At 46.9% G+C, this 17416-nt stretch overlaps 1 protein-coding gene across 1 annotated transcript in view; it reads left to right on the top strand.

Moving 5' to 3' along the window:
• Positions 1-16841, top strand: part of prr14l (proline rich 14 like) — a 42238-nt gene extending 25397 nt beyond the window's left edge. Inside the window, exons 6-11 of the mRNA XM_033043031.1 lie at positions 232-3487; positions 7218-7304; positions 8386-8557; positions 9275-9408; positions 9500-9571; positions 12256-16841. Coding sequence (XP_032898922.1) covers positions 232-3487; positions 7218-7304; positions 8386-8557; positions 9275-9408; positions 9500-9571; positions 12256-12517 — 3983 coding nt within the window. The 3' untranslated portion in view covers positions 12518-16841. The remainder of the gene's footprint in view (positions 1-231; positions 3488-7217; positions 7305-8385; positions 8558-9274; positions 9409-9499; positions 9572-12255) is intronic.
• Positions 16842-17416: the final 575 nt, after the last annotated feature.

Here is a 17416-nt window from a genome sequence, read left to right on the forward strand (position 1 = left end):
CACCCTTGATACCCTTACTAATCAAGAGTCTGTCAATCTCTGCCTTAAAAATATCCACTAACTTGACCTCCACAGCGGTCTGTGGCAATGCATTCCACAGATTCACCACCCTTGAACCATAAAGTACTCTAGAATAAAAGTAGATAGAACTGGATTGTGGAAAAAAATGTCTCCAATTGTTATGTTTCTTTGTGCTTGGTGAACTGGTTTTAATTATACGTCTTGTGGCAGGTGAAGATGACTCGAACTGCAGAACTACCCCATGGATCAGTGAGAGAGCAGAAGATCACAGTGTGATGGATGACTGTGGGGGAGGATTCCCTGTTGCTAACGTTTGTTGTGAAACAAGATACAACTCTCTGCTGTGCAGCCGTGTGCCACAGTCGGCCAGCAGTCAGTATTTGTTCACAGCGTTGGCCACTGAAATGTGCACAGAAAATGGAGCCAATAGCGCTACGTCGGAAGAAAATACCCGACCCAAGGTTCTGCAGTGTGAAGCTCCAGCAATGCATGTCAGGGCAGAGAAGGCCCAAAGGGTAGCTACAGAAGGCAAGAGTACAGGGGAGGCACTTGGCGGGAGTGAACTGATTGTGGTACCTCTCCACAAAGCAGCCTCTGAGATTGATTCCGTTCACCAAGTGCCTTTAAAAGGTATAGTGACCAGTGATGTGCCCGACTGGATTCCTTCAGCTGCCATAGCAACCAACCAGTCGATTATAGGGAATGACGTGCCTGATGAAGTGCTTGCTGGTAGTGGAACTGCCATTCGGACTCTGGAGCAGAATGGTTTGATTCCAAGTAAGTCGACTACTGAAATACCTATGGAGGGCAAGGTGACCAGCGATGTTCATGCTGGTTGGTTGCCCAGCGAGGAGACAGTGGAAGGCAAAGTGATTAATCCGTGTGGGACTTGTGCTGTACAGGGAAAAGACCAGCTGGCTGATCAATCAATAAGTGCCTCAACCAGTGCGGTGGCTGCAGACGATGTGGTGCCCAAAGTAGAGCTGTTGAGAGTCACAATGACCAATGCTACTGCCAATGGTGCGTTGATTGAGGCATCTTCAGATAATACAGAAACCAGGGCGAATGAAGTAATCACAGCCTTTCTTGCTGAAGACGTGATATCCAGGGAGAGACTTGATGGGAATCACTTGGCCTCTGTGGTGCACACAAGAGAAGAAACTACTACAGAATTTCCATCCTTTGAACTCCCAACACAAGATAAGCTGATTAATGTAACCATACGTACTGTGTCCACTTGCTTGACTACTAAAGATATTATCAAACCCATCCACTTGGGACTTGTAACAAGCACATGTGCTGTCCTAGAGAGTGCAATGCCAGAGGTCTCCCCTTATGTATCTGTGGATATGACTGGAGAGAGTGAGCTACCCAGTGAAAAGGCATTGACTAAGATGCTGTTTGAAAAGACTGTGTTGGTTGATATCACTGAAGGTGCCAGTAGAGAACTTTCTGCAGGAGTTAAGCTAACCACGGGAGTGTTGTATGATTTGGCAACCGAGGGGGCACTAATGGAGGATGAGTTGGCTGATATACCTACAGATGTCACTACTGTTGCCATGGACCTTTATACTGGAGGCAATCCAGCTGTGGAAAGATGTGGGGGAGAGGATGAAGCACCTGCGGGCAGTCCGCTGTCTGGGAATGAACTTGATCCTGCATGTGAAAGTGTACTGCCCGACATGCTGTTGGATGGCGAGTTAGTCGATATACCTACAGATGTGGTAAGCAATTATTTGCCTGGCGAGGAGGGAGTGGCCTACAACATGAAGCCTTCAGAAGGTGCAACACCCAACGGGGAGATGGCAGAGAATGGATTGCTTGCACTATATCCAGATACCATCAACAGAATCTGTGGATCAACAAAAGCAGTGCATTCCTCTGCAATGTCAACCAGTTGTGTTGTGTTTTCACCAGGATCTTTGACACGTCCTGCAGACAATAAGGTCTGCATGGTTCCTGCGGAGGGTGTGATGTGTGATAATAGCTTCACTGTGGAGAAGAGGTTGGTGAGGCCACCACATGAGACAAAGGGACTGGTCACAGCAGGGCTGACCGATGATACTGAAAGTGAGCTTACAGCAGCAACAAATCTACCCGGAAATAGGGCTAAAAACGTAGTGGAATGCAAGATGGAATCCTGTAATATTAAGATCTTCCAAATTAAGGAATGTGGAACATTAACCGTCAACAGACCAAATGTGTGTGCCAGCAATGAAAGTGATGCAATGTGTTGTGAAGTTAATGGCCATCGAGCTGTCGAGCCTTGTCACTGTGAGTCCGAGCCTGGTGTGTTGACAGTTACCGAGTACAGTTGGGAGCAGGAGGCAAGCTGTGTGGCAGATGCACGGGATGGCAGGGCTGAGCTTGGATCCGTGTTGGCCAGTGAAGCTGAAGCTGGCTGCTCTGCCAAGAGGAAGGTATCCAGCTGTAAAAACAAGAGGAAGGGTATTGCCAGGTTAAAAAGGAGGAAATTAAACCGCCCAGTGCTCTTCTCAAATTGTACTCCGAATGTGCCCAGACTGGAGCAGTCCTGTCTGAACAGGACTTCAGCATGTGTGGAGTTCTGCAAGAGAGGGAGTAACAGCATCAGTTCAGAGTTGGGCCACACAGTGCAACATGTGGAAGAAATAAAACCAAAGAATCTGTCTCTCCTACCACTTAATGATTTAGCACATCACAAACTCTGCAAAAAGCCCCTGCTATTGGAACAGTTATCGGCCATTGCCAATGGCCTGCGTGTGTTCTCCAACGGTGCAGTAATGCAACAAGAACTCCGTGCGGCACCCAAACACGTGTCAGTGGGCCTGTGTAGAAGGTTTCATCAAACAAAAATAATTAAGGGTCTACGGATTTGCCTCAGTAGTGAACTAGCAAGCTCCTGTGGTGTGTTTTGTCACTTACTGCCCCAGAGGAAAGATCAGACCATCGGTGCTCATGCTTGTAGCAAACTGCAGCCTTTACTTCCCTCCAGAAGCAGGAAGCAGCCGGACCATTTTGGCTCTCCTGTTTTGCCCAATCTCGACCTGATTTTGCTGCTTTCTTTCATCAGTGACGGTGGGAGAGTTGATCAGCACTGTGGGCCTGAAAGGACAAACGTCTCGATTATTCCTCGCCGCTCGCGGTGGCTCTCCCGATGCCAGGCCAACCGTGGCCAGGCCCTTTGCTCGCCTGCTTCGCTGCACACTGTTCTTGCACTTTCATCTCCAGCCTGCTACAGGCTGTGGACACGGCAGCACAATGGTGGGAGGGTGTCAAAGGCCCAGTGGCCACTCTTGACTCTATTTGGAGAGGATTTGAAGAGACTTATTCCCCCTGTCCCATCGGACAGACCTATTTGGCCACCGTCCTGTAAATTGGCCAGAGTGGTGTCACGGTGCAGCCAGCACATCCCATCTTCCTGCACATCAACATCCATTAGCCTTTCGAACAACTGGCGGTGCAATCTATTGGCAGATACTCCCAGGTTAGTGTGACATGTTTTGTATTCAAACGGGTTCCAGAGAGGAAGTGTGATGCAGAGATGGAGGCCTTTCAGAGCATCGTTGTCTTGCCAGATCTTCATATGTTGTAGACAGAACAATATCATTCTTACTTGCTGCAAGCCTCAGTCCTGCAGATCAGATGACTTAATTTCCATTCAGCTGTTATCAAGCCCTTCGGCCCGCTGTGTCCATGCTGACTATTTTTACAGATTTAGAGTATAATTAAAAGTGACTTTCCCAAGTGGGTATTTTGGGGTATTTTATTTCCATTATATTTGTGACCCAAGTACATGTCACCAAACGAAAGACCAAGTTTACACCCCGGACAGGACCAAATGAATCTGAGGAATATTTCCTATTGGATCCCAGCAATAGATTGGGGTATTTTCCCAAAGATGATCTGATGATGAAAGAGGAGGTAGATTAAATAGTCCATGTATTGCTGTTCATCACGCATTCTCACGTAAAGCCATGATATCTAATCTAGTGTCACAATGTGTATGGAGACTACTCTTTCGGCCAATCTAGGCTCGATAGTTCCATCGACGCATTTGGCAGGCATGTAGCGATGCTGTAGCATCAGTAATTCTTGATCTTGTAAGATTTTCTTTCCCTCTTGGCTCGGAGGAAGGAGTCAAATGATAGTTGTGGTTGTTTTTTTCCCCCTGATTGGACGCTTGTGACCAGTGATGTGCTGTAGGGGGATATATATATATATATCTCTCAATGTCAATAATTTGGATGACAATGTAATTAACATTGAGTAAATTTGCAGATGATACAAAAGGACAGTGACCTAGTGGACAGTGAGGAAGAATATCTGTTTCCAACAGGATCTAGATTAGTTGGGAAGGTGGGCCAAGGAATGGCAAATAAGATTGAACTCTGGCAAGTGTGAGGTGTTGCACTTTGGTGTGTCAAACCAGGGCAATACTTGCATAGTAAATGATAAAACCCTGAAGATTGTTGCAGAACACGGATATGGGAGAATAGAGACATGGTTCCCTAATGGTGGCAAATCAGGGGAACAGAGTGGTAAATGTTAAGCACTCTTGCCTTCGTTGGGATGGGTATTGAGTACAAAGGTAGGGGGCATCATGATGCAGCTGTACAAGTCACTGGTGAGACCACACATGGAGTATTGTGTGCAGTTCTGGTCGCCCAGCTACAGTAGGGATGTCATCAAGTTGGAAAGGGTACAGAGGAGATTCATCAGGCTATATCCTGGACATTGGACTTGAGTTTTCGGGAGAGGTTCGAAAGGCCGGGAGCATTTATTTCTGGAATGTAGGAGGCTGAGGAGTGAACCTATTAAGGTGTGCAAGATCATGAAACGCATGGAGAAAGTGAATGCTCAGTCTTTTTCCCACGGTGGGGGCCATGGGCTTAAGGTGAAATGGGAGAGATTTTGGTTTGGGGGAAACTTTCGCACTCTGTATTTATTATGAGACCATGCATAGGAAGCTATAGAAACTCATACAATTATGACTGTTAAAATACATTTGGACAGATAGATGGATCGGAAAGGTTTAGAGAGCTAAAGGCCAAATGCTGGCAAATGGGACTAAACCCACTCGACCAACTTGGTCAGCATGGGCAAGGTGGACTGAAAGACATATTTCTATGCTGTATTCTAGACTGACATTTTGCTTCCTCAGGAGAATGAGTGCTGCTTTTATTACAGCAAACAGCACAATCCAATGCATGTTGCCAGTAGTGTGCCAGTGTTAACACTCTTCACGGCTCTTTGAATCTCTTTTTCTGTACACTGAGCGTTTGTCCTCTCAGCTTTCCCTAAAGTAGCTGCTTTGGTATTGTCATCAGACATTCATCTGATATGTCCTGCCTACCCAATCAGTGATTTTTATTTTTCATTCTTTTGTCCATATAAAGAAATCTCTTGAATCAGTACAAAATATGACTTTAAAGTTTGTCGTTCTTGAGGTGTGAAATACAATAGGGTGGAAGTTTGCTGGTTTCAATTTCTGGATAAACTACATAAGGAATATGGGTCCAGGGTTGGAAGCAGTGCCTCAGGAATTATGTATTCATAGAATCATAGAATGATACAGTGTGGAAACAGGCCCTTCGGCTCAACTTGCCCACACTGGCCAACAATGTCCCAGCTACACTAGTCCCACTTGCCTGTGCTTTGTCCATATCCCTCTAAACCTGTCCTATCCATGTATCTGTCTAACTTTTTTTAAATGACGGGATGGTCCCATCCTCAACTACCTCCTCTGGCAGATTGTTCCATACAACCACCACCCTTTGTGCGAAAAAGTTACCTCTCAGATTCCTATTAAAGCTTTTCCCTTTCACCTTGAACCTATGTCCACTGGTCCTCGATTCCCCTACTCTGGGCAAGAGACTCTGTGCATCTACCCGATCTATTCCTCTCATGATTTGACCATCTTGGATGGTTGGAGTGCAGACCTGCAAGAAAAGGGGTGGCACAATAGCGCAGATTGTGGAGCTGCTGCTTCGCAGTGCCAAGACCCAGGTTCGATCCTGATCTCGGGTGCTGCTTGTGTGGAGATTGCACGTTCTCACTGTGATAGCATAGGTTTCGTCTGGGCGCTTCAGTTTCCTCCCACATCCCAAAGACATGCAAGTTTGTACGTTAATTGGCTGCTGTAAATTGTTCCAAATGTGTAGGGAGTGGATGTGAAAGTGGGTTAATGTAGAACTAGTATGAATGGGTGATTGGTGTGGACGCGGGCCGAAGGGCCTGTTTGCACGCTGTATCACTAAACAAAACAATATTGTAGAAGATAAAAGCATGTTATAAGAGCAGGTTCAGTAGTCAGAATAGAATTCCTTTGAGTATTAATTAATGATGGAAGGATTTGCTTGGGAAGATAAGAGAAAAACTATTTCTGCCTGTACACCCTTGATCACAGGGTCATTCTCTTCAGGTTAGACCTGGGATAGTTTGAGGCGAGGCGTCCATTAAAAAATTTCAGAATGGAAGTTTTGAGTTGGATTGTAAATCAACTGTGACGTAGCTGAATGGTAGAACATGCTTGATTAGACCTTTTCATCCTTGTGTCAGAGGTTCCCAATGCCCCATGAAGAAAATCCACGAACCAGAGGGCACAGCCTCGGAATAAAAGGACATACCTTTAAAATGGAGCCGAGGAGGAATTTCTTTAACCAGAGGGTGGTGAATCTGTGGAATTCACTGCCAAATATAATTGTGGAGGCCAATACACTGGGTATTTTTAAGGCAGTATTGATAGGTTCTTGATTATGGAAAATAGGTGCAGGAGTAGGCCATTTGGCCCTTCGAGCCAGCACCGCCATTCAATGTGATCATGACTGATCATCCCCAATCAGTACCCTGTTCCTGCCTTCTCCCCATATCCCCTGACTCTGCTATTTTTAAGAGCCCTATCTAGCTCTCTCTTGAAAGCATCCAGAGAACCTGCCTCCACCTGAGGCAAAGAATTCCACAGACATTAGTAAGGGCATCATAGGTGGCGGGGAGGGCAGGAGAATGGGGTTGAGAGGGGAAATAGATCAACCGTGATTGAATAGTGGAATAGGCTCGATGGGCTGAATGACATTTCTTCTGTTTTGTGGTCTAAAAGTTAAATCCTTTGTGATTCTGGTGATCCATTTGGAAAAAGCCTTGCCTCTTTGGGATCAATCTGTTTGCCCTCCCTTCAGCATGCATTTATGTTCAATAACCTGTGTTTATTTATTCAGTTACCTTCCGCCCTGTTTTCTCACTGGGAATGGAGCCAGTTTGAATGAAGCCAAGTCACTGCTACTCCAACAGACCAAGAAGAGAAGGCAAGTGTCAGAGCCACCCACGTGGACAATTAAAGAATGATGGCCTTGACTAGAGAAAGCTGACTATAAACGTGGGTGTTGCTGTTTCAGGCTGGGAGCTGTTGTAGATTCCTCCACTTCTCTTCCCACTGGTTAACTATTTACCAGCCAGGCACTGCTTGCTGCAGCAGCTCTACACTGGACAGATAATTCTTTCCACTCAAAAATTGTGCCAATTTTTAACTCTGGCTCATTGAATGTGAAAATGGGCTTCCTTCCCAAGTAACAGATAGGATTCTTACCCTGAATAGCTGTTGGAGAGTAGCTGATCTAGAATTCCCCCAAATCCCCTGGTTCCTGAAATATACGTAGATTGTTTAACGCTGGGATAGCTTCATCGAGTGCCACATCATTCCAGGGAATTGTGGTGTATAAGGAGGACTGTTGTTCGTATCTAGGGCAGTGTGTGTCTGTGACACTGTACAGGAGCTCAGCACGAGGGGAGAGCGGTCGCTGGGAGCTGCAACTCCAGGTGATCGTGACAGAGGCCCCTGGGAGTGCTGATTGTGGCCACATCGTATGAGCTGCACTCTGGACCTGGTTGTCAGGTGGGCTGAACTGTGCCAGGTTGGCCACTGGACAAGAACCAGATGGCCGGTGTTGCCAAATCCTGGCAACCTTCAGGCAGTGCGGATGGAGCAGTGGTTTTGCTGGTATCTGTTACATAAGATATAATGTGTAAGGAGGAACTGCAGATGCTGGTTTAAACCGAAGATAGACACAAAAAGCTGGAGTAACTCAGCGGGGCAGGCAGGCAGTATCTCCGGAGAGAAGGAATGGGTGATGTTTCGGGTCGAGGTCACGTCTGAAAAAGGGTCTCGACCCGAAATGTCACCCATTCCTCCTCTACAGAGATGCTGCCTGTCCCGCTGAGTTACTCCAGCTTTTTGTGTCTATATAAGACATGACCTTTGGGGCATGTTGTTTTTGTGTGTTTGGGTGTTGTGACTGGGCTTGTTCTGAAGGAGTTTAAGCGTTTGGGTGTTGTGACTGGGCTTGTTCTGAAGGAGGGCGGGAAGTAATCATTGTCCTTTTCCCTCAGTAATCTACAGCACCTGAGCTTTGCCTGCATCGTCGAGCCCTTTCTTACTTTGGCGGACCCACCTACCTCAACTGCAGAATGCACTGTTGCTGAGAGCTCGTACCCCTCCGCCTCATCACCCATCCCCAGCATCACCTACGTGAAAACTCAACTACACACCCAGAAAAAAGAGGCAAGTGAGACTCGTCTTGCACCTTCACCGAGCCCGCTGCAGGAGAAGCATCGGGGGGGGGGGGGGGCTAAGAATCCAATTTGGAACGATCTTTTCACGTAAATTATAGCAAAATTCAGGAGCTCTTCCAGCAAAAACCTGAAACATCTGAAGCTTGACCTGAAATAAGCCAATAGGGTTTTAAGCAAAAAGGGAATGCATTCATCCCCGAGGCAGGGCCTGCCATTGAGTTAAGTCTCAAGCGGTCTGTACTCCATTCCGTTTACCAGACCTTTCATCCTTTCCCATGGAGTGGGTGAAAGCAGAGAAGGACAGATGGTTAAAGGGCGTGTTGCCAAGATGGGATAACATTGCTCGAGTTGGAAGGGCAAAACGATGTCCTGATGTATTGAATGTCATTTTCTGTGGTGTCATTTCTTTATTGCGGGTAGTTGTTGAGTTTTTGTAGGGTTTTAATCCACACATGGAACCAGTCTGTACGTGAGTGGACTGACCAGCATCGAGCTCTGGCCAGACTCCAACTGGAATGGAGTTGGGTACATTCTGTGCTGGGAGCCACACCTCAGGATATTGGCAGTGATTCACCAGAGCATACGACTGAGGTTAAGAGTTTAGGTGTTGAGGGGAAAGGGTGATCTATTGGGATAGAGTGAGTAGGTTGAACAACCTCCATGGTGTCGTCACCTGATAATGACCCGTCTTGACTGCTCTCTTCAGGACACTGCGTCCGCTAACAAGCTGGTCGGCAAATCGAATGGATCGTTGAGAAAGGTGTCCCAGATCCGAATCCGAAAAACCATTCCCAAGCAGGACACCAACCTCACGCCCATGGGCCTGCCCAAAGCCAAGCGGTCAGTATAATGCACCTGGCTCCAGCTCATGCTGTTCCACAAAACTCACTGGATGGTTTGATAATTAATCTCTGCCTTTTCTTATTTTTAGATTAAAGAAAAAAGAATTCAGTTTGGAGGAGATATACACTAACCAGAATTACAAGTCACCATCTGCACACAGGTATGTCGTGGCGAAACATGCTTCCCTCTGGGTTTTACTGGGAACTAACATTGTACGTTGGCTGTGAAAGGATCTGAAGAAGGGTCTCGACCCGAAACGTCTCCTATTCCTTCTCTCCAGAGATGCTGTCTGATCCGCTGAGTTACTCCAGCTTTTTGTGTACCTTCATTGTAAGTTGTCTACGCAATATTGATGTGTGCTGTTGCATACATTGCTTGACCCCACTGGTTCAACTTCCTCACAGTCACGCAGCACAGAAGCGGGCCATTCGGCCCACCAGATCCATGCCCACCACCATTATCCTGCACTAATCCTATTTTTTCAATTCTCCTGACAATCTCACAAACCCCCCCCCCCCAGACGCTAGGGACAATTTTAGCTGCACATTAACCAACCAACAACCTGGAGTTTGGGATGTGGAGGGAAACCTCAACGTCTGTGGGGAAACTCATGTGGTTAAAACTCCACACAGATGGTCTGAAGAAGGGTCTCGACCTATTCCTTTTCTCCAGAGATGCTGCTGATCCACTGAGTTACTCCAGCATTTTGTCTACCTTCCTTTGATGCCTATCCACGCAGACAGGATGAACCCCTGGCACTATGCGGCCATATTTTGTATGTGGAGACGGGGGGTGGGGGGAGCCAGTCATCAGTCCTTGCCTTGTGTTTGGCTCCATTCACTTCTCCCAGCTGCTCGCTGCCAAAACCTAACCCATCCTGAAATAAGCCATCTCACTGTCCCTACCAGTAATGTGGCCTTCAGTACTTCTCTTCCACCGCTCCTAACCCGGGTTGCTCCTGGATTGGCACGTAAGGGAGCAATCACGTTCTTTGATAGAAACAAAAAGCTGGAGTAACTCAGCAGGGCAAGCAGCACCTCTGGAGAGAAGGAATGGGTGATGTTTCGGGTCGAGACCCTTCTTCAGACTCTTCAGACTGTTCTTTGGGCAGAGACGGAGACAATCTTTTTCAACCAACTTTTATACCCAGCAGCTGACGTTTCTTGAACAGCCAGGCTTTCATTGAATTTAGTGGCTCTTTGCCAGAAGCCAGTCATTTGCTTCCAGATGGTTCATGTTGTGGTGTAGATGGAGCGTGTGGGGAGTTTTCGCTGAGAGTGGGAGGGTAGAGCATGCTGCCCCCCCCCCCCCCCCCCCCCCCATCTGACGCACTGTTGCATCTGGATTGTCATCGGGTGGGAAGGGCAGGGGAGCAAGATGTGACGGCAACTCCTTCAGAGTGAGAGTACGTGAATATATATTACATTTTATACCCAAGCCAATTAACCTACAGACCTCTACGTCTCTGTGCGAGAAAACTTGAGCTTCCCGGGGAAAACCCACGCAAGTCAACGTATAAACTCCGTATAGACATCACCGTAGTCTGGATGGAACCCGGGTCGCTGGCACTGTAAGGCAGCAACTCTAGGATGGTGAGCAGGACTGCCAGGGTTGAGCAGTGTCTAAATCACGCTACGTCACTTCAAGAATAGCCAGGCTCTGAGGGAGCTCGACCTGCCTCCTTGCGCTCAGGCTGAGAATCATCTCTTCCTTGAGTGGGTAGAGTAAGCGGTGTTTTGTGCTCCCACTCTCCCTGGAGTTGAGATGGGAGCTGCAGTACATCGGTGACCTAGTTGGGCTGACTGTTATTATCTTTAGGGAAGTGATAATCTGGAAGCCGTGCTTGGTCTGGTCTGAGGCTTCCCAAACTCTGAGGGAGGAGCTCTGGATTGGGAAAGTTTGAGGTTGTCATGGGCCTGCAAGCTGCACTTTAGAAAGGTGAATGGTTAGTATGCGTAGGAAGGGACTGTAGGTGCTGGTTTATACCGAAGATAGACACAAAATGCTGGAGTAACTAAGCAGGTCCATCCTGCAACCAACATGCAAACTCCCCACAGACATTGCCCAAAGTCAGGATTGAATCTGGGTCACTGCAGCCATGAGGCAAGGCAGCAGCACCGACCACTATGCTACCTTAAAAAGAATGTGAGCCTGACATTCTGAGATTTACTATTGCTTTCCTATTACTATTGCATGGTGGTGTAGCAGTAGTGTTACTGCCTTACAGTGCTAGAGAACCGGGTTCGATCCAGACTGTGGGTGCTGTCTGTACGGAGTTTGTACGTTCTCCTCGTGACTGTGTGGGGTTTCTCCGAGATCTTCGGTTTCCTCCCATACAGGTTTGTAGGTTAATTGGCTTGTAATAAATGTGCAATTGTCCCTAGTGTGTGTAGGATAGTGTAAGTGTGCGGGGATCGCTGGTCTGTGTGGACTCGGTGGGCCGAAGGGACTGTTTCTGCGATCTATCTCTAAACTAAACTATAGACGAATTGTTTAAGAAGGAACTGCAGATGCTGGAAAATCGAAGGTACACAAAAATGCTGGAGAAACTCAGCGGGTGCAGCAGCATCTATGGAGCGAAGGAAATAGGTAATGTTTCGGGCCGAAACGTTGCCCATCTCCTTCGCTCCATAGATGCTGCTGCACCCGCTGAGTTTCTCCAGCATTTTTGTGTACCTATAGATGAGTTGGCACGTGCTTCTTCGTGCTTCGTGCAAGACACGTGCTTCTTCTAACACACTCGATGCGCTGTTGCCGACTGCCTGAGAGGAATGTCAAGGTGTTTTATAACTAGCGTGACTCCTCGTACTCAGTGTGATTGATTATTCTTTTCTCTCTCTGCAGCAAGTACCTGGAGACTATCTTCGAAGAGCCTGTCCTGAAGAAGGGGTCCTTCGTCTGCACCAGCCTCCAGAAACGCAAGCGCCTGTTGGAGTTCCAGGACTACACGCTTCCACGCAAGAGGCGAGCGCATGCCCACGTGAAGGTTCAGAGCCGGACACGAGGCAGGAAGGCCAGTACACGGGAGGAGAACATAGACTCGCTACTTGTCCAAAAACTGACTGAGTTGGAAGCCTTCCTGGCTGGAGAGGATACAGGCCACTGATATACGTGACTAGGGCTGCGTTGCCAGTCTCTGCACGTCTGGCCCACCTCACGGGGAATTACGCTGTGGGTCCACCCTGCTATCTGTTGTTTGTCTGGGGAAAGGATAGTGTGGAGTTCGTAGGCTGCTGCATGGTTTTTTTTTTGGTTTTTTTAAAGAGACGACACCCAGTGGAGGCGACAAATCCTAAGCAGCCTCTTGTGCAAATGGCACTGACCCACTCTCGTTGGGAGTGAGCAGTGAAGGAAGAATATATAGAATATGTAGAAGGCATTTGTGGAGAATTATTCAGAACTAAGTGGAAGGGGGTGGATGAAATGAAGTTCATCTTGTGCTTGCAATCAAATGAAGCTGCTGCATCCTTCTCCCAACGTTTGATTTGCTGCAAACTAATTTCTTAGGAGGCAACGGCTGAAGCATAACCCAGAGAGCATATTATAATGTTTACAGGACAATGGATCTGAATGTGTCCGATTGAGGCTGGATCTGCTGATTCTCAGAGGGCCCAAACCTTCTAAACGTTTTCTAGTTGAGTTCAGTTTGATCAGGAGGGATGCTGATATTTTTGTAGCTGAATATCTAACCAACTTGAGCCTGAAGTTCTAAAAGTAAATTTTCCAAATTAAGTACTGTGCTTCTGTGTGCCTGCCTGCTTCATCTCCCAGCATCGAGAGTTCAGGGGCTGCTGACGTGCAAAGTGACCAGCAGAGGGCAGAGTTGCTTGAACCTGACAACTAATGGGCTTCCCCGTGTAACAGTGACCCAGGGCTCGGCTTCAGCGAGAGCCCTGACGGTGGGTTGCATACATGGTTTATTTTTGATACTGGCACAATGTTAGTCGGTCCACATCAAATTTTACAATTACTGCAGATTTAATTAGCCTAATGCTGTACTTTGGTAATGTATGCCATACTCGGGTTTTGAACGGAAAGACTGGCCTAACTCCACTCTAACCGCAGTTAGGTGGACGTCCCTGATGCTGTAGATTTGAGTTGGCTTTGTGATCTGAGTGCTGTGATTTGAGTTGACCACAATAAGGCTTTAGTGTGCATGGGGAAATTGAGGAAGTACTGTATAAATATTGCACCTTAACTCCTAATGAATGCCTAAATGCTCACTAAAATATTCATAAAATTGCAGCGTTGTCAGCGGTACTACCTTGTGGTCGGAAAGAGTGAATTAGCAATTTAATACACGGACAAGGAAGGAGACTCGTCGCATTCTAACTCATTCATTCTGGAGCATTTGGCCCGAGCACAGCTGAGTTGTTCAACCGTTGAAGTTGCAGTCATCCGAATAGTGGCCCTTGGGTGGATGTGTAAGATTTCACAGTTGAAGAAAACTGTGCGCCCTAGCCAGTGTTAATACTTCAGCCAACAGGAGATCCAGCTGCTGAATTTGCTGAGTATTTGTGTGCTGTGTATATGCTGAAACTGTGAGAGTTACTGTTCTGGCCAAGTCCTCCCTGTAACTGCACTCACTGGAGATTTAATTTCGCAAAAAATGGTACCTGGTATCCAGGTTCTCTTAGAAACATCTTTATTTTTTAAATACAGGGTACTTGGTTCTTTAAATAGAGTACAATCAGCCATTTACTGCCCTCTCACATAAAAGGTCTAAAATCTTGTGTCTGAATGCAAGACTGTTTCATGGATAGACGTCTACCCGAGATGTAGACAGAGGCTCAATAGTTAATACACATCATCTGCACATCCTGTTCAATGCCAAGTTATTCTTCACAGGGTAGTCATGAGATCATCATCATAATGCCACAATGAAATCAGATAGTCTTGAGAGAGGAGAAACTCTAACCCCCAACTCTTGGACTCGGGGTCATTTAAAAAAATATATGCCCCAACACTGAGGCATTTGGACGCAAGACTCAAATTCAGCGTCCCTCAAACAACGTTTACTCAATGTCTGACCAGTCCAGGGTGTACACGTGAGGGCTTGGCCTGGGTGATACTTGAATTATGCCAGGAAATTGACTAGAGAATGACGATATCCAATTGATTGAAAAGTCTTCCAGCTCGGATATTGACAACTATGCCGTGATAAGACTGGAGGATCCTGAATAAATGAGCTGGAAAAGGAGAAGTTTCCTTTCTCGGCCTCATCCACCCATTGGGGTTTCATGAGACTCTTCCTGCAGTGAGATTATAGTGGAGAGCAGCAGTCACTGTATCACCAGAATGTACGTCTCAACTCTGGATTTTTCTCCCAACTTAAGAATGTGCATTTATTCTTCTGCTTGTGTACCCTCTGGGACTGTCCCAGTTCCTTATAGCTTATTGATGTGTGGTTACTGTCATGTGGATTGTGTAGGCACAGCGTGGTTCCACAAACTGTAAATGAGAGATGACCGATAGTCTGGATCAGTAACGTTGAGACAGTAACTCCACATCAAGTACAATGGGCTGTAACAGGATGAGTGGCTGTAGAAGGTTACAAGTAGGTTAAATCATAAATGTTTAGCCAGAACATCAGGAGAAATCTTTTTTTTTTTTAAATGCCTTTGTCTTTTAATGATACTTGAACTGCAGCTGTGAGTACATCCTTGTTTGGACAGTACCTGAGAGTGTGGCACTCCCTTCCAGACTGCACAGAATGCCTGCTTGACGTGTGTGTTCCAGCCTTTGTTGCCCCCGTTCATGCTGACGGTGTACTTATGCTGTGGGTGCTTCATTCCTCAGACTGGCAGATCTTCCCTTCTCCCATCCCCATGTTCACAGATCAGGAAGTCTCTTCTCCCCCCCCCCCTTCACCTGCTTCAGCTATAAACTCCATCAGCTGCTATCTTTCCCTTGGGGTTGGCTCACTTGGTTTTATGAATTGGGTAGGAGTTGGCATTGACTAAGATGGTGCTGCATCCTGCTGACCATCCTCCTGGATGGCATCTTGGTTTTTTTAGACGTGAGAATGCATGTGGGATGAGAGGGAGTCTTTGTGATGAACCAGTAGGTAGCTGCTCAGATGCGGAACAGATCCCCAGAGAATCCTTTTTACAGACATTGCCATTTGAGTTTAACTAGAAACTTCCCTCTACCACGTTGCATCTGATGCTTAATGGCAGGCAGGGGGTGATCACCAGAGAGGCAAGACTTCCTCTTTTTTTCCATTGGATCTCGAGAGGTCATTGAACTGAAATGTTATTTCCCCCCCCCCCCCCCCCCCCCCCACACAGATGCTGCCTCACTTGCTGAGTGTTACCTGCGCTCTGTTTTATTTATTTCTTCCATGCAGCCCCAGACCCCGAGTTCTCAGCCGTCCAGTTAAAGCAGTGGTCTAGTTCACATCTCTTCTGAACGTTTTCAAATTGTCCGATTAATTTTCAGCGCACCAACGGGAACCTTTTTGCCTTTGTAATAATTTTCATAGAATACACACAAAGTACAGCGTGAACCTAACTTGTGTTTCAGTAGCAAACATTTCCTATTTAATGTGCATGGAATGAAGGTGAAGGCAGCCTTAGCGTTTAACCATGTATAAAGTGCTTCTGTTTACCCCTTAACACTTCTCTGCCTCTTGATGTGCCCGTGCAGGGAATCGGGTGTAATGTCTGCAGTGGGCACTGGGTTTTGACATAACACTCTGGGCCCCCAGACACAACACCTCTGGGAATAGCACTGCATGTAAGTAACACCTTTGTTGTGCTGTTCATCAGGAACAGCTCATCTCTGCCTTCTGACCTTGTGTGCCGTCACCAGTGGTGGAATGCCATGCAATTAATTGTTCAAGCGTTTGATTGCCGACTGTTTTGTCCGTGAGGTTGTGTGTGTGAGCTGGCTGACTTTTGCTCTGCTTGGTCAGCTGGAGGAGATGTGGATCACCTGCTGTGCAGTACCAATCTCTACTCCCAGCCCAGGGAGCATTGGGGCGAGTGTGAAATCTCCAGAGCAGCTTTGGTGAAGACCAGCTAACACCGCAGAGGGTGGGACCAAGGCTTAATTCTAGTCAATGTCGGCCTTTCCCCACTTGTACACATGTATATCTCTGCTAATGGGAGAGGCCAGATTTTTGTGACTCCATCTCCTCTGCCTTTTATTGCTGATATTGGAGGTTCCAAGCTTTGGTTTCACACCAGGGATATTATACCTCGCGGATAGTGCTGGTTACTTAGTTGGATTAGTCTTGTTGATCAGAATGTCGTGCATTTGACCAGCTTCTAATCCATTACACAATGCTTTATTGTAAATGTAATTAACTGGTACCTTTTGAGTACCCGTGTGATTTGTGTGCCCTCTGTGTAGATTTATTAATTGTGTTCTGTTCAAGAGTTGTCCTGTATATTTTCAATGACACTAATAAAAATGTTTTTTTTTAATTTTGTCTTGTTCTGCGGGCAGTCAGGTTGGCGCTCGGTTCTGCACAGTGCATGGATGAACCTTTTGGGGAGAACACGTGAGGCTATTTGGCCCATTGAACCCGCTGCTGATGTGACCTCCACCCCAGTCATGGATCTGCTCAGTGCTTTCACCAGTTTGTGGGGAGCTCTGGATGTTCACTGTCCTCTGTATGGGGATTGTTCTCATTCATATCCTGCCCCTTAGTTTAGTGATATTGCATAGAAATGGGGCACATCAAGCCCATACCAACCGGTTGATCACCCGTTCACACTAGGTTCTATGTTATCCAACTTTCTTATTCCCGACAAACTAGGGGCAATTTAGAGGCCAATTAGCCTGCACGTCTTTGGGATGCAAGAAGAATCCAAAGTTGCTGGAGGAAACCCACACCGTCACAGGAAGCATGTGCAAATTCCACACACACATCACCCGAGGTCAGGATTAGACAATAGGTGCAGGAGTAGGCCATTTGGCCCTTCGAGCCAGCACCGCCATTCAATGTGATCATGGCAATTAAACCAGGTTTCTGGCTGTGCAGCAGCATCTCCACCAA

The sequence above is a fragment of the Amblyraja radiata genome, chromosome 25 (assembly GCF_010909765.2).
Source record: "Amblyraja radiata isolate CabotCenter1 chromosome 25, sAmbRad1.1.pri, whole genome shotgun sequence".
In the NCBI taxonomy this organism is placed as follows: domain Eukaryota; kingdom Metazoa; phylum Chordata; class Chondrichthyes; order Rajiformes; family Rajidae; genus Amblyraja; species Amblyraja radiata.